General features: G+C 71.9%; 1 protein-coding gene across 1 annotated transcript; it reads right to left on the bottom strand.

Moving 5' to 3' along the window:
- Positions 1-229: 229 nt before the first annotated feature.
- On the bottom strand, positions 230-14,215 carry SMC1A (structural maintenance of chromosomes 1A). Its single transcript, XM_064503490.1, has 25 exons — positions 13,966-14,215; positions 12,112-12,300; positions 11,906-12,018; positions 11,613-11,816; positions 11,291-11,529; positions 10,955-11,213; positions 10,735-10,875; positions 10,569-10,651; positions 9,553-9,760; positions 9,153-9,338; positions 8,309-8,488; positions 8,079-8,225; positions 7,536-7,673; positions 7,078-7,194; positions 6,859-6,965; positions 6,635-6,776; positions 6,422-6,567; positions 6,046-6,199; positions 5,803-5,913; positions 4,887-5,043; positions 3,174-3,328; positions 2,946-3,097; positions 2,774-2,843; positions 713-823; positions 230-476 (listed from the first exon to the last, which is right to left on the bottom strand). Exons 1-25 carry the CDS (start codon positions 14,072-14,074, stop codon positions 393-395), a joined length of 3,702 nt encoding a protein of 1,233 aa, XP_064359560.1. The 5' UTR covers positions 14,075-14,215; the 3' UTR covers positions 230-392.
- Positions 14,216-14,516: the final 301 nt, after the last annotated feature.

The raw sequence follows: 14,516 nt of genomic DNA, 5'->3' as shown, positions 1-14,516 counted from the left end.
GCCCAAGGGGGTCCCTACGGCCCCATAGAGCCCCAGAGGAGCCCGTACGGCCCCTATAGAGCCTGAGGGTGGGGGCGCGACGGCTCCATAGGGCCCCGTGGGGGTCCATACGGCCCCATAGGGCCCTGGAGGAGATCCCTACGGCCCCATAGGGCCGGGGAGGGCTGTGTGCCCCTATACGGCCCCCGGGGAAGGGGAGCCCCCCCCCCCCAAACACTGGAGTCGCCGCGGGGGGAATCGAAATCCTTTATTATCATCACCGAAAAGCACAGAAACGACATAAAACGGCCCGGGGGGGGGGGGGGAGGCATCGTGCCAGGCCCCCCGCGCGCTCCCCCCGGCGCCACGACAAAGCGAGACCATGATTCGGGGGGGGGGGGGCGGCGGGGGGGTCACTGCTCGTTGGGGTTGGGGTTGGCGTCGGGGTACTTGGTGAGGTCGAAGGTCAGCACCTTGCTGATGACGCAGTCGCCTTGCTGGGGGGGGGGGGGGGAGGCGGTAAATCACCGTGTCCCCCCCCGGGGATCCCCCCCCCCAGGGGTATCCACCCCCCCCCCCGGTATTTACCCCAGTGCATCAACCCCCCCCCCAGGCACTGAGAGCCTCCTGCAAGGATCCACCGCTGTGGGGCTCCGGGGGGGGGTCCCTCCCCCCGGGGGGGGTCTGTCCCTGCAGGGGGCCCCCCCGCCGCCCCCCCCCCCGCGCGTCCCACCTCGGGGTAGACGCCGATGAGGCTCTGGGCCTTGGTGTAAAACTCTTCCTTGAGGGAGATGACGATGGCCTGGAAGTTGGCGGCCGACTGCTCCTTGATGTAGTTGGCCACCTGCGGGGGGGGGCCGGGGGGGTCAGCGCCCGGGGACCCCGGAAACGGCCCCCGCCGCCGCCCCCCGGCCCCGAACTGCAGCCCAGGACCCCGAAACGGCACCCGGGGACCCCGAAAGCACCCCGGGGAGCCCCGAACTGCACCCGGGGACCCCGAAACTGCAGCCGGGGACCCCAAAATGGCCCCCTGCGACCCCCAAACCACCCCAGTGACCCCAAAACTGCACCCAGGGACCCCGAAACTGCAGCCAGGGACCCTGAAATGGCCCCCTACAGCCCCCAAACCACCCCAGTGACCCCAAAACTGCACCCGGGGACCCCGAAACTGCAGCCAGGGGCCCCTAAACTGCACCCAGGGACCCCCAAGCCACCCAAAACTGTGCCCAGGGGGCCCAAAGCAGCTGGGGGACCCCAAAACTGCAGCCAGGGACCCCAAAATGGCCCCCTACAGCCCCCAAACCACCCCAGTGACCCCAAAACTGCACCCAGGGACCCCGAAACTGCAGCCAGGGACCCCAAAATGGCCCCCTGCGACCCCAAAACCACCCCAGTGACCCCAAAACTGCACCCAGGGACCCCGAAACTGCAGCCAGGGACCCCAAAATGGCCCCCTGCGACCCCCAAACCACCCCAGTGACCCCAAAACTGCACCCGGGGACCCCGAAACTGCAGCCAGGGACCCTGAAATGGCCCCCTGCGACCCCAAAACCACCCCAGTGACCCCGAAACTGCACCCGGGGACCCCGAAACTGCAGCCAGGGACCCCAAAATGGCCCCCTGCGACCCCAAAACCAACCCCTGCCCCCAAACTGCAGCCCAGGACCCCGAAATGCCCCCCCGCAGCCCCAAAACCACCCTGGTGACCCCCAAACTGCACCCAGGGACCCCCAAGCCACCCAAAACTGCGCCCGGGGGGCCCAAAGCAGCCGGGGGACCCCAAAACTGCAGTTAGGGACCCCAAAATGGCACCCCGTGACCCCTAAACCACCCAGGTGACCCCAAAACCACCCCGGTGACCCCCAAACTGCACCCAGGGACCCCTAAACTGCACCCAGGGACCCCCAAGCCACCCAAAACTGCGCCCGGGGGGCCCAAAGCAGCCGGGGGACCCCAAAACTGCAGCTGGGGACCCCAAAAGGGCACCCGAAACCACATCAGGGGACTCCAAAGCAGCCGGGGGACCCCAGCACCGGGCCCAGAGCTGCCCGAGGGACCCCTAAACCTCCCCCGGGGCCCCAAAACACCCCCGGGGGCCCCAAAACTGCCCTGTCGAGCCCAAAACTGCCCCCATGGAGCCCTGACCCCCCCCCGGGGACCCCAAACCTCTGCCAGGGACCCCCCAGGGACCCCACAACCCCCCCAGGAACCCCCAAATCACCCCCTGGGGAGCCCCAAAACCCCCTGGTCAACCAAAACCTCCCCCAGGACCCCAAACTGCCCCCGGGGAGACCCAACCCCCCTCCCAGAGCCCCAAACTGCCCCCGGGGAGCCCCCAAAGCCCCCCCAGGACCCCAAAGTGCCCCCGGGGAGACCCAACCCCCTCCCAGAGCCCCAAACTGCCCCCGGGGAGCCCCCAAAGCCCCCCCAGGACCCCAAACTGCCCCCGGGGAGACCCAAACCCCCTCCCAGAGCCCCAAACTGCCCCCGGGGAGCCCCCAAAGCCCCCCCAGGACCCCAAACTGCCCCCAGGGAGACCTGAGCCCCCTCCCAGAGCCCCAAACTGCCCCCGGGAGCCCCCAAAGCCCCCCCAGGACCCCAAACTGCCCCCAGGGAGACCTGAGCCCCTCCCAGAGCCCCAAACTGCCCCCGGGAGCCCCCAAAGCCCCCCCAGGACCCCAAACTGCCCCCAGGGAGACCCGAGCCCCCTCCCAGAGCCCCAAACTGCCCCCGGGGAGCCCCCAAAGCCCCCCCAGGAGGCCCAGAGCCCCCCCCGGGGCCCCCCCGCGCCCACCTTGCCGATGTTGGTGTTGTCCAGCGCCGCGTCGATCTCATCCAGGACGAAAAACGGGGCCGGTTTATAGCTGGGGGGGGGGGGGGGGCAGAAGTAAGAACCCGGGGGTCCGGGGTGGCCAGGGGGCCCTGGCGTCCGGGGGGGGGGCCCCGGCGTCCGGGGGGGGCCCCACCTGTGGATGGCGAAGAGCAGGGCGAGGGCGGCCACGGTCTTCTCGCCGCCGGAGAGGTTGTCCATGGGGCGGAAGCGCTTGCCGGGCGCCACGCAGTTGTAGTTGATGCCGTCCAGGTAGGGCTCCTCGGGGTTCTCGGGGCCCAGGAAGGCCTGGGGGGCGCGGGGGGGTCACGCGAGGCCCCGTGCGAGGCCCCCCCCCCCCCCCCGTGCGAGCGGGCGGCGGTACCTGGGCGCTGCTGTTGCGCGACAGGGCCTTGTAGATCTCGTCGATGTTGGTGGCCACGGACTCGAAGCAGGCGTTGAAGCGGTCGAAGCGCTCCTTCTTCATCTGCTCGAACGCCTGCTTGGCCTTCTTGGCCCGCTTCCGCGCCGCCTCGAACTCTGCGCGGGCCGCGGGGGGGCTCAGCGGGGGGGCTCAGCGGGGGGGTCCCCCCCCCCCCACCGCCGCGACGGCCCGTCCCCCGCGTCCCCCCGCGTCCTCGTGGCACCGTCGGGGGTGTCCTGGGGCTCGTGGATGCTCCCCGTGTCCCCCCTGTGCCCCCCGTGTCCCCCCCCGTCACTGTTGGAGGTCTCCTGAGACTCGTGGATGCTCCCCGTGTCCCCCCCGTGCCCCCCGTGTCACCGTCGGGGGTCTCCTGGGGCTCGTGGATGCTCCCCGTGTCCCCCCATGTCCCCCCGTGTCCCCTTGTGTCACCGTCAGAGGTCTCCTGGGACTTGTGGATGTCCTCTGTGTCCCCCCGTGTCCCCCCCGTGTCCCCCATGTCCCCCGTGTCACCGTCGGAGGTCTCCTGGGGCTCGTGGATGCTCCCCGTGTCCCCCGCGTGCCCCCCACGTCCCCTTGTGTCACCGTCAGAGGTCTCCTGGCACTCGTGGATGTCCTCTGTGTCCCCCCATGTCCCCCCGTGCCCCCCATGTCCCCCCCCGTCACTGTTGGAGGTCTCCTGGGGCTTGTGGATGCTCCCCGTGTCCCCCCGTGCCCCCCCCGGCCCGCGTCACCGTCGGGGGTCTCCTGGGACTTGTGGCGGACGCTCCCCGTGTCCCCCCGTGCCCCCCCCCCGTGCCCCCCCGGCCCGCGTCACCGTCGGAGGTCTCCTGGGACTTGTGGCGGACGCTCCCCGTGTCCCCCCGTGCCCCCCCCCGTACCCCCCCGGCCCGCGTCACCGTCGGAGGTCTCCTGGAACTTGTCGTGGACGCTCCCCGTGCCCCCCCGTGCCCCCCGTGCCCCCCCGGCCCGCGTCACTGTCGGAGGTCTCCTGGGACTTGTGGCGGACGCTCCCCGTGCCCCCCGTGCCCCCCCCCGTGCCCCCCCGGCCCGCGTCACCGTCGGAGGTCTCCTGGGACTTGTGGCGGACGCTCCCCGTGCCCCCCCCCGTGTCCCCCCCCCGTGCCCCCCCGGCCCGCGTCACCGTCGGAGGTCTCCTGGGACTTGTGGCGGACGCTCCCCGTGTCCCCCCTGTGCCCCCCCCGTGCCCCCCCGGCCCGCGTCACCGTCGGAGGTCTCCTGGAACTTGTCGCGGACGCTCCCCGTGTCCCCCCGTGCCCCCCGTGCCCCCCCCCGTGCCCCCCCCGGCCCGCGTCACCGTCGGAGGTCTCCTGGAACTTGTGGCGGACGCTCCCCGTGTCCCCCCGTGCCCCCCGTGCCCCCCCCCGTGCCCCCCCCGGCCCGCGTCACCGTCGGAGGTCTCCTGGAACTTGTGGCGGACGCTCCCCGTGTCCCCCCGTGCCCCCCGTGTCCCCCCCCCCCGTGCCCCCCCGGCCCGCGTCACCGTCGGAGGTCTCCTGGAACTTGTGGCGGACGCTCCCCGTGTCCCCCCGTGCCCCCCGTGTCCCCCCCCCGTGCCCCCCCGGCCCGCGTCACCGTCGGAGGTCTCCTGGAACTTGTCGCGGACGCTCCCCGTGTCCCCCCGTGTCCCCCCCGTGCCCCCCCGGCCCGCGTCACCGTCGGAGGTCTCCTGGAACTTGTCGCGGACGCTCTCCAGCTTCTCCATGGCCTTCATGTTGGGGGCGGCGATGCGCTGCAGGACGCTCTGCTGCTCCGTCAGCCGCTGCTGCAGCTGGTTCATCTCCTGCCGGATCTCCTCCTCCGCCTGGGCGTCCTGGGGCGGGGCCTCAGCGGGCGGGGCCCAGGGGGCGGGGCCTCCGCAGGGCGAGGCAGGGCTTGGGCTGGGCAGGGGGCGGGGCCTCGGAGGGGCGGGGGCTCATGGGGGTGGAGACTGCGGGGGCGGGGCCTCAGGGGGCGGGGCCTCAGGGGGGAGGGGCTTTGGCTGGGCAGGGGGCAGGGCCTCCGAGGGGTGGGGGCTCATGGGGGTGGAGCCTGCGGGGTGGGGGCTCAGGGGGTGGGGCTTTGGCTGGGCAGGGGGTGGGGCCTCGGAGGGGCGGGGCTCATGGGGTGGAGCCTGTGGGGGTGGGGGCTCAGGGGGCGGGGCCTCAGAGGGGCGGGGGCTCATGGGATGGAGCCTGTGGGGGTGGGGCTCAGGGGGCGGGGCCTCCGAGGGGGTGGGGCCTCAGCAGGCAGGGCAGGGAGTGGAGCTCAGGGTCCCCCGGGGGTAAGTGGGGAGGGGGAGGAGCTTGGGGACTGTGACCTCACCCTGAGGGTGGGGCTTGAAAGGGGGTGGGGCTTGAAAGGGGGTGGGGCTTGAAAGGGGGTGGGGCTTGCCATGCTAATAGCCTGGGCGTGGCTTAGTACAGGGGTGGAGCCTCGCTGCCCACCCAGGAAGGGGCCCAAGGAGAAGGGGGGGCCCTAGGGGAAGGGGGGGCCCTAGGGGAAGGGGGGGCCCTAGGGGAAGGGGCGGGGCCCTAGGGGAAGGGGCGGGGCCTGGCGAGGGGGCGGGGCCCGCGTTAAAGGGCCGGCGCACCTTGAGCTCCTCGGGGAGGTCGCTGTAGTCGATCTCGATGAGCGCCTCGCGGGCGTAGAGGCTGGAGGTGCGCTGCGAGCTGCTCACCGGCTCCTCCCCGGACGGGCCCCCCTGCGCGTGGGGCGGCGTGGGGGGCGGCCCCGGGCCCCACGGTCACTGCGGGGCGCCCCCAAACCCCCAGCCCCGCCGCGAGCCCGCTCCCTCCCCGCCCGCGCGGCCCCGGCCCCCCGCGCCCGGCCCCACCTCCTCCTGGCTGATGTCGTCCATGGTGCCCTTGGAGAGGGGCAGCTTGATGTCCTGCATCTTGCAGGCCTGCAGCAGGTTGTGGCGGTCGCTGCGCTTCTGCTCCAGCTTCGTCTCGATGGCCGTCACCTCCTTCTGCAGGTGGGTCATCTCCCTGCCGAGGGGGCGGGGTCAGGCCGAGGCCCCGCCCCCCGGCCTGGCCACACCCCTCCGCCCCACAGCCAATCGCGCACCAGGCTGCTACGAGGGGGGGGGGCATCACGTGGGCGGTGGCATCACGTGGGCGGTGGCACAAAGTGGCAGCAGGCTCCACCCCCTTTCTTGGCCCCACCCCCAGCCGCGTGGCCCTGCCCCCAGCCGCGTGGCCCCGCCTCACTTGTTGGCCCCGCCCAGCTTCTTGCGGATCTCGTCCATCTCGTGGTTCTTGTCGTTCACCTCCGACTTCTTGGCCAGGTGCTGGTTCTTCAGGTCCTGCAGCTGCGCCATGGTCTCGTCGATGATCTTCATGTGCCGCTGCTCCTCCTGCGGGCGCGGCCGGCGTTAGCCCCGCCCCCGGCCCCGCCCCCGGCCCCGCCCCGGCCCCGCCCACCTTCTTGAGCTTCTCGATCTCGGCCTCGTCCTTGCGCACGCCCTGCTCCCACATCAGCACCTTCTCCTGGTCCTCCCGCAGCTGGTTGCGCTCAAAGTCCAGCTGGATCCCCAGCCGCGTCTTCTGGTTCTCGAACTCCAGCCTGCCGCGACCCACGGCCTCAGCCCCACGGCCTCACCCCCCCGCGGCCCCGGGGGGGTCCCGGCCTGCCCCCCGCGCCCCACCTCTTCTTGGCGATCTCGTTCTGCCGCTTGACCTTCTCCTCCTCGAACTCGCGGATGTTCCTGACGCCGATCTCGCGGCAGAACTCCTCGAAGACCTCGTCCTCCACCTGCGGGGAACGGCCGGGGCGGGGGCGGCCGTCAGCCCCGCGGGGACCCCCACGGGACCCCCACGGGACCCCCACGGGGCCCCCCCAGCCCCGCCGCTCCCCCCGCTCCCACCTGGTTCATCTTCTCCTTGAGGTCCTTCATCTCCCGCTCCCGGCCCTGGATGATTCGCTTGATGTCGTTGATCCGGGGCCCAAAATTGGCCAGTTCGCTCTCCAGCTTCGACTTTTCCTGCAGGAGGGGGCGGGGAGGGGGGTCAGCACGTGCCCGGGGACCCCCCCCGCCTCCGGTGAACCCCCCCGGGCCGTACGGAGCCCGGCTGCCCCGGGGGGGTCCCTATGGCTCCGCAGCGCCTCCAGGGAGCCTACGGGACCCCTGAAACGCTCAATAGCTCTTCCAACACCCAAAAAAGACTGTATATTTAGTAAAAGAGCTACAGCGAGGCCGTTTAGCGCTTGTTATGCTCCAGTGTGTCTATGGAACACCCAAAAACGGGGGAAACCCCCCAAACACGGGCCGGGCAGGGGCCGGGCAGCCCCCGCGGCGCCCCGAGCGGGGCCGGCGCGCGGTACCTGGAGGTTGAGGGCCAGGTGCCGGGTCTTGGTCTGCTCCAGGTCGCTCTGCGAGTACTTGAGCCGCATCTGGAGGCCGTGGGCCTGCGACTGGACCTGGCGCAGCTCGGCCTCCTTCCGCTTCGCCTTCATCTGCTCCTGCGGGCGGGAGGGGGGCAGGCGGTGAGGGGCCGGGCCTGGCCGCCGCCGCGGCCCCTGCGACGCCAGCGGGACAAAAAGGACGGTTTTAGGGTCTTCGAAGCCTCGACGGTGCCTGGGACGAAAGAAACGCCCAGTTCTGGCTTCCGCGCGGCCCCCGAGCGCCCAGGGAGAGAGAAAAGGGTTTTTGCAGAGAGAAACACACGTTTTTGGAATCCGTACGGCCCCTAAAACGCCTGCAAAAAGGGAAAACGCCCAGTTTTAAGCTCTACGGCTTGTTAAGGCTACGAGGCCGCGCAGCCGGCTTTGAGATACGCAGCGGCGCCCTAGAACACAGAACGGGGCTTTGCGCGGCCGTCGCGACGCTCCGGGCGAAGGAAGGGGGCCGGCGGGGCAGGGCCCCACCTTGAGCTCCTCCGTGAGCCGCTCCTTCTTCTCCTTGAGCTTGTCCACGGCCTTCTCGTCCCAGCGCCGGGCCTTGGCCTTGAGGTCGCTGGCGCCGCCCGAGATCACCCCCGACTTCTGGAAGAGGGTCCCGTCCAGCGCCACGGTCTGCGGGGGGAGCGGGGGTGAGCGCCGGACGCCTGGGCCCTCCCTCCGGGGCGGCGCTGGGGGGGGGGGGGGGTGGCCCCCACCTTGTGGCGCTGGTGGCCCCCGAAGGCGATGCGCCGGGCGTCCTCGACGTTGTCGCAGACCAGGGCGTTGCCGCAGGCGTACTGCAGCGCCTTCTTGATGTGCGGCGGCTCGTAGCGGATCACGTCGATCACCAGCTTCGCCCCCTTCAGCTCCCGCAGCTTCTCGTCCGTCGGCTTCACCTGCGCCCCCGCGGCTCAGGCGGGGCCCCCCCGCCCCGAAACGGGGCCCCCCCAAGCCCCGACACCCCCTGAAACGGGGCTCCCCAAACCCTGACACCCCCAGGGAAGTCCCTGAGCCCCCAGGGGTTAAATGGGCCCCCCCCAAACCCCGACACCCCCGGGGGGGCCCTGAAATGGGGCTCCCCAAACCCTGACACCCCCAGGGAGCTCCCTGAGCCCCCGGGGTTAAATGGGGCCCCCCCAAACCCTGACACCCCCAGGGAGCTCCCTGAGCCCCCGGGGGTTAAATGGGGCTCCCCCAAACCCCGACACCCCCGGGGGACCCTGAAATGGGGCTCCCCAAACCCCGACACCCCAGGGAGGTCCCCAAGCCCCAAGGGGTTAAACGGGGCCCCCCCAAAACCCCTGGGGGACCCTGAAATGGGGCTCCCCAAACCCCGACACCCCAGGGAGGTCCCCGAGCCCCAAGGGGTTAAACGGGGCCCCCCCAAAACCCCTGGGGGGCCCTGAAATGGGGCTCCCCAAACCCCGATCCCCTGTGAAGACCCCCAGCCCCGAGGGATCCCCACATCCCCGAACACCCCCGGAGCCCCACACGCCCCCCCGGCCTTTCCGAGGGTCCCCGCTCGCCCCCCGGGGGTCCCCCGCCCCCCCCGGCTCCCACCTCCAGGTAGTCGAGGGGCAGGAAGGTCTCGGGCTCGCCCCGCTGCTCTTTGATGTACTGGATGCAGTCGCGGCCCGTCTTCTCCGAGTCCACGATGATGGCGTCCATGTTCTTGCCCAGCACCTTGGTCACCGCGATCTGGTACTTCTTCTGCGTGGGCTGGCACAGGTCGATGAGGCGCCCGTACTGGGGGGGGGACGGCGGGGGGGGGTTACGGGGTGCCGGGGGGCACGTTTGGGGGGCGGGATGGGGGGCTGGGGAAGCCCGAGGGCTGCGGCTGCTCGGGGGCCGCGAGGCCTCTCCGGGTCGCGGCCGCCCCCGAGCTCCCGCATCCGTGGGGCGAGCCCCCCCCAGCCCCCCGGCCGTGGGGCGAGCCCCCCCCCCCGCCCCCCGGACGCACCACGGAGCCGGGGTAGAGGCGCTTGATGCTGTCCATGATCTCGGCCTTGCGCTGCTGGCGGCTGCTCTCCTGCCGGTCGATGCGGGCGTCGCCCAGCTGCTCCATCACCTGGTTCAGCTCCTTGTTGATCTCGTCGATGCGGCGCTTGGCCAGCTCCACCTCCTCCGTCAGCTCCCCCTCCAGCCGCTTCTGCTCCTCCAGCGACTGCCTGCGGGCGCGGGGGCACGCGGGGGGGCACCTCGGGGGCTGCCCGGGGCGCGGGGACGGGGACGGGGGACACCTCGGGGGCACAGAAATGGGGACACGGGGACAAGGGACACCCCAAAAACCACCCCAGGGACACGGCGGGGGGGACACGGGGATGAGGGACACCTCAAGAACCACCCCAGGGGCACGGAGAGGGGGACGTGGGGCCGGGGCAGCCCTCGGGGACGCAGAGATGGGGACACAGGGACAAGGGACACCTCAGGGACCACCCCACGGGCACAGAGAGGGGGACGCGGAGCCAGAACAGCCCTTGGGGACACAGAGATGGGGACACGGGGACGGGGGACACCCCAAGGACCACCCCAGGGGCACAGAGACAGGGACATGGGGCCAGAACAGCCCTTGGGGACACAAAGATGGGGACACGGGGACGGGGGACACCCCAAGGACCAGCCCAGGGGCACAGAGAGGGGGACGTGGGGCCGGGGCAGCCCTCGGGGACACAGAGATGGGGACATGGGGACGGGGGACACCTCAAGGACCAGCCCAGGGGCACAGAGATGGGGACGCGGGGCCGGAACAGCCTTTGGGGACACAAAGATGGGGACACGGGGACGGGGGACACCCCAAGGACCAGCCCAGGGGCACAGAGACGGGGACGCGGGGACGAGGGACACCTCAGGGACACAGAGGCGGGCACGCGGGGCTGGGGGACACCTCAGGGACACAGAGATGGGGACACGGGGCTGGGGGACACCTCAGGGACACAGAGGCGGGCACGCGGGGCCGGGCAGCCCTCGGGGACACACTTGCTGGTGGCGATGTACTCCTCCAGCTTCTCGATGCGCTTCTGGTTCTCCTCGATCTCCCGCAGCTTCTGCTTGATCTTGGCCTGCGGCAGAGCGGGGTGAGGGCGGCCGCGGCGGCGGGGGGGGGCCGTGGCGGGGGGGGGGGCCGCGGGGGGCCCCGACTCACCTCCGTCTCCACCTTCTTGCGCTCCTCCAGGTCCAGGCGGTCCTGGTCGGCCTTCTGGTCGCGGTTGAACTTCTCCAGCTCCTGGGCCAGCGTGGCCGCCCGCTTGCTGGCCTCCTCCTTCAGCCGGTGGTACTTCTTCACCTGGGGGGCAGCGCGGGGGGGGGATCAGCGGCGGCCCGGCGGCCCCCCCGGCCCCCCGGCCGCCCCGGCCCGGCCCCACCTGGTTCTCCTCCAGCGTGAGGTCGCGGCCCTGGCTCTGGCTCTCCTCCTCCATGCGCTCCTCGAACTCCTGCCGCGCCTTCTCCACCGAGAGCATCTCCTTCTCCAGCTCGTCCATGTCGGCCTTGCGCTTCTTGTACTGCTTCTGCGCGTTCTGCAGCGACTTCTTGGCCGCCTCCAGCTTCTTGATCTTGTGCGACGTGTTCTCCTTGGCCTTGATGTACTGCGGCCGCTTCTGGTTGAGCTCCGAGTCCTTCTCCCTGGGGGAGGCGGGCTGAGGGCGGCCCCGGCGCCCCCCGCGCCCCAGCGCCGCCCCCCCGCCCGCCCCGGCCCCTACTTGATCTCCTTCTCGATCTGCTGCTGCTCCCGCATCATCTTGCCCAGCTCCTTCTTGCGGTCCTTGAGCTCGTCCTCCACCCGGTCCATGCGCTTCTTGTCCTTGTCGATCTCCCGGTTCTTCAGCCCCAGCTCCTTGTTGAGCTTCTCGATCTCGGCCTCGTTGTGGTACAGCTTGAAGAGCTGCAGCTGCACCTGGGCCCGCACCACCTCGTCCTTCAGCCGCTGGTACCGGTCCGCCTGCGCGGGGGGAGAAACGGCGGTGGGGGGGCCGCGCCGGCGCGCCCCGCCGCCCCCCCGCCGCCCCCCCGCCGCCGCCGCACCTCCTCCTTCTCCTGCTTGGCCTCCTTGCGCTCGGCGGCGATGTTCTTCTTGCGGTGGTAGTTGAACTGCGTGTCCTCCTCCGCCTTCACCATCTCCTTCTTGCGCTTGTCGTACTCCTGCGCCAGCTCCCCCGAGCGGCTGATCTCCTCGAAGAGCGCCGTGCGCTCCTTGGGGTTCTTCATGGCGATGGACTCCACCGCGCCCTGCGCCGCCCGGGGGGGGCTCGGTGGTGAACGGGCAGCGGGGCAGCCCCCCCGGGGCGGGGGGAGCCCCCCCGGGCGCCGGCACCCACCTGGAAGACGAGGAAGTTCCTGGCCTTGATGAGGATGCCCAGCTTCTCCAGCTCCTCGCTGTACTCGCTCAGCTGCACCACCCGGTTGTTGATCTTGTACTCGGAGGAGCTGCCTGCGGCGGGCGGGCGGGGGGTGAGGGGGCGCCGCCCCACGGCGCCGCTGCCCCACGGCGCCGCCCCACGGCACCCCCCGGCCCCCCACGCACCCACGATGACGCGGGCGAAGGTGCGGTCCTCGGCGCCCTCCTCCGAGTACACCATGCTGACGAAGGCCCGGCTGGCGGCCGGCTTGCCCACGGGCGCCCCGTGGATCAGGTCGCGCAGCGTCTTCACCCGCAGGTTGCTCGTCTTCTCGCCCAGCACGAAGCTGATGGCGTCCATCAGGTTCGACTTGCCTGGGGGGGGAGCAGGGGGCCGCAGGGCATTGTGGGAGAGCCAGAGGGGCCCGCGGGGCATGGTGGGAGAGCCAGAGGGGCCCCCAGGGCATTGTGGGAGAGCCAGAGGGGCCCGCGGGGCATTGTGGGAGAGCCAGGGGGGCCCCCGGGGCATGGTGGGAGAGCCAGGGGGGCCCCCGGGGCATGGTGGGAGAGCCAGAGGGGCCCCCAGGGCATTGTGGGAGAGCCAGAGGGGCCCCCGGGGCATGGTGGGAGAGCCAGAGGGGCCCGCGGGGCATTGTGGGAGAGCCAGAGGGGCCCCCGGGGCATGGTGGGAGAGCCAGAGGGGCCCCCGGGGCATGGTGGGAGAGCCAGAGGGGCCCCCAGGGCATGGTGGGAGAGCCAGAGGGGCCCCCAGGGCATTGTGGGAGAGCCAGAGGGGCCCCCAGGGCATTGTGGGAGAGCCAGAGGGGCCCGCGGGACATTGTGGGAGAGCCAGAGGGGCCCGTGGGGCACGGTGGGGTGGCCAAAAGGGCCTGCGGTGCATCATGGGATAGCTGCAGGGCCCCGCGGTGCATTGTGGGGTGGCCAAAAGGGCCTGCGGTGCATCATGGGATAGCTGCAGGGCCCCGCCATGCGCTGCGGGATGGGCGAAGCGGCTTGCAGTGTATGATGAGATGGACGAAAGAGACCGCAGTGCATTGTGGGAGAGCCAGAGGGGCCCCCGGGGCATGGTGGGAGAGCCAGAGGGGCCCCCAGGGCATTGTGGGAGAGCCAGAGGGGCCCCCGGGGCATGGTGGGAGAGCCAGAGGGGCCCGCGGGGCATTGTGGGAGAGCCAGAGGGGCCCCCGGGGCATGGTGGGAGAGCCAGAGGGGCCCGCGGGGCATTGTGGGAGAGCCAGAGGGGCCCCCGGGGCATGGTGGGAGAGCCAGAGGGGCCCGCGGGGCATGGTGGGGTGGCCAAAAGGGCCTGCGGTGCATCATGGGATAGCTGCAGGGCCCCGCGGTGCATTGTGGGGTGGCCAAAAGGGCCTGCGGTGCATCATGGGATAGCTGCAGGGCCCCGCGGTGCATTGTGGGGTGGCCAAAAGGGCCTGCGGTGCATCATGGGATAGCTGCAAGGCCCCACCATGCGCTGCGGGATGGGCGAAGCGGCTTGCAGTGCATGATAAGATGGACGAAAGAGACCGCAGTGCATTGTGGGATAGCCAGAGCAGCTCGCAGTGCATGATGGGATACCCAATGGGCCCGGCAACGCATCACGGAATGGTCCAAAGGGCCCCGCGGTGCATTGTGGGACGGCGGGGGAGCGGCAGAGCATCGTGGGGCGGCCGAGGCGAGCGGGCGAGGCCCCAGGTGCATTGTGGGACAGCTGAAGGGGCCCACGGCGCGTCACGGGATACCCAAAGGGCCCCGCGGTGCATTGTGGGACGGCGGGGGAGCGGCAGAGCATCGTGGGGCGGCCGAGGCGAGCGGGCGAGGCCCCAGGTGCATTGTGGGACAGCGGAGGGCGGCCGGGCAGCGCATCGCGGGACGGGCCTGGCCCCCTCGGCGGCACGCAAAGCACCCTGGGACGCAGGGGGTGACAGGAGCGCGCGCAAAGCATCACGGGACACGGGGGGCCAAGACAGCGGCGGGGGCCGCAGGGGATGGCGGGAAGGCGGCGGCCGGCGGCGGGGGTCTCACCGGAGCCGTTGGGGCCGATGATGGCGGTGAAGCGGCGGAAGGGCCCGATGATCTGCCGCCCCTTGTACGACTTGAAGTTCTCGATCTCGATGAGCTTGAGGAAGCCCATGGCGGCGGCGGCGGCGCGCGAGCCGGCGGCGGAGCCGGGCCGCTACGGGAGCCCGGAGGGCGGGAAACGGGGCGCCTACGGCAGCCGGGGGGGGACACGGGGACCGCCGCGGCCGCGCGCCAAGCCCGGCGCCGCCCCGCGCCGCGCTCTCGCGAGAGCACCCCCGCGCCACGCCATTGGCCGCCGCCGAGCCTCGCCGCTCCGCCCCGCGCGGGCGCTGATTGGCTCCCGCCGCCGCCGCTCTTCTCTCCTCCCCGCCCCCGCGCCGCGCCGCGGCCGGGAGGGGGCGGCGGCCTCATTTGCATGCGGCGCCCCACCCACGGGGCCGGCGGATTGGCCGCGCGGGGGGCTCATTTGCATGGGGCGGGGCGGGGGCGGAGAGCGGTCTCCATGGCAACGTGCGGCAAACAGGCGGCGGGGGAGGGAGGGGCGGAGGCGGGGC

Source organism: Dromaius novaehollandiae, chromosome 37 (assembly GCF_036370855.1).
Source record: "Dromaius novaehollandiae isolate bDroNov1 chromosome 37, bDroNov1.hap1, whole genome shotgun sequence".
Classification (NCBI taxonomy): domain Eukaryota; kingdom Metazoa; phylum Chordata; class Aves; order Casuariiformes; family Dromaiidae; genus Dromaius; species Dromaius novaehollandiae.
The sequence above is the reverse complement of the archived record's forward strand: the minus strand, read 5'-3'. Positions and strand labels throughout refer to the sequence as shown.

Coding starts and splice junctions, on each gene's coding strand:
- SMC1A (XM_064503490.1), bottom strand. CDS start 14,074: ATGGGCTTCCTCAAGCTCATCGAGATCGAGAACTTCAAGTCGTACAAG. Junction 5,914..6,045: donor ACGACATCAGCCAGGAGGAG/GTGGGGCCGGGC, acceptor CCCCACGCGCAG/GGGGGCCCGTCCGGGGAGGA. Junction 824..2,773: donor ACAACACCAACATCGGCAAG/GTGGGCGCGGGG, acceptor CCCCCCCCGCAG/GTGGCCAACTACATCAAGGA.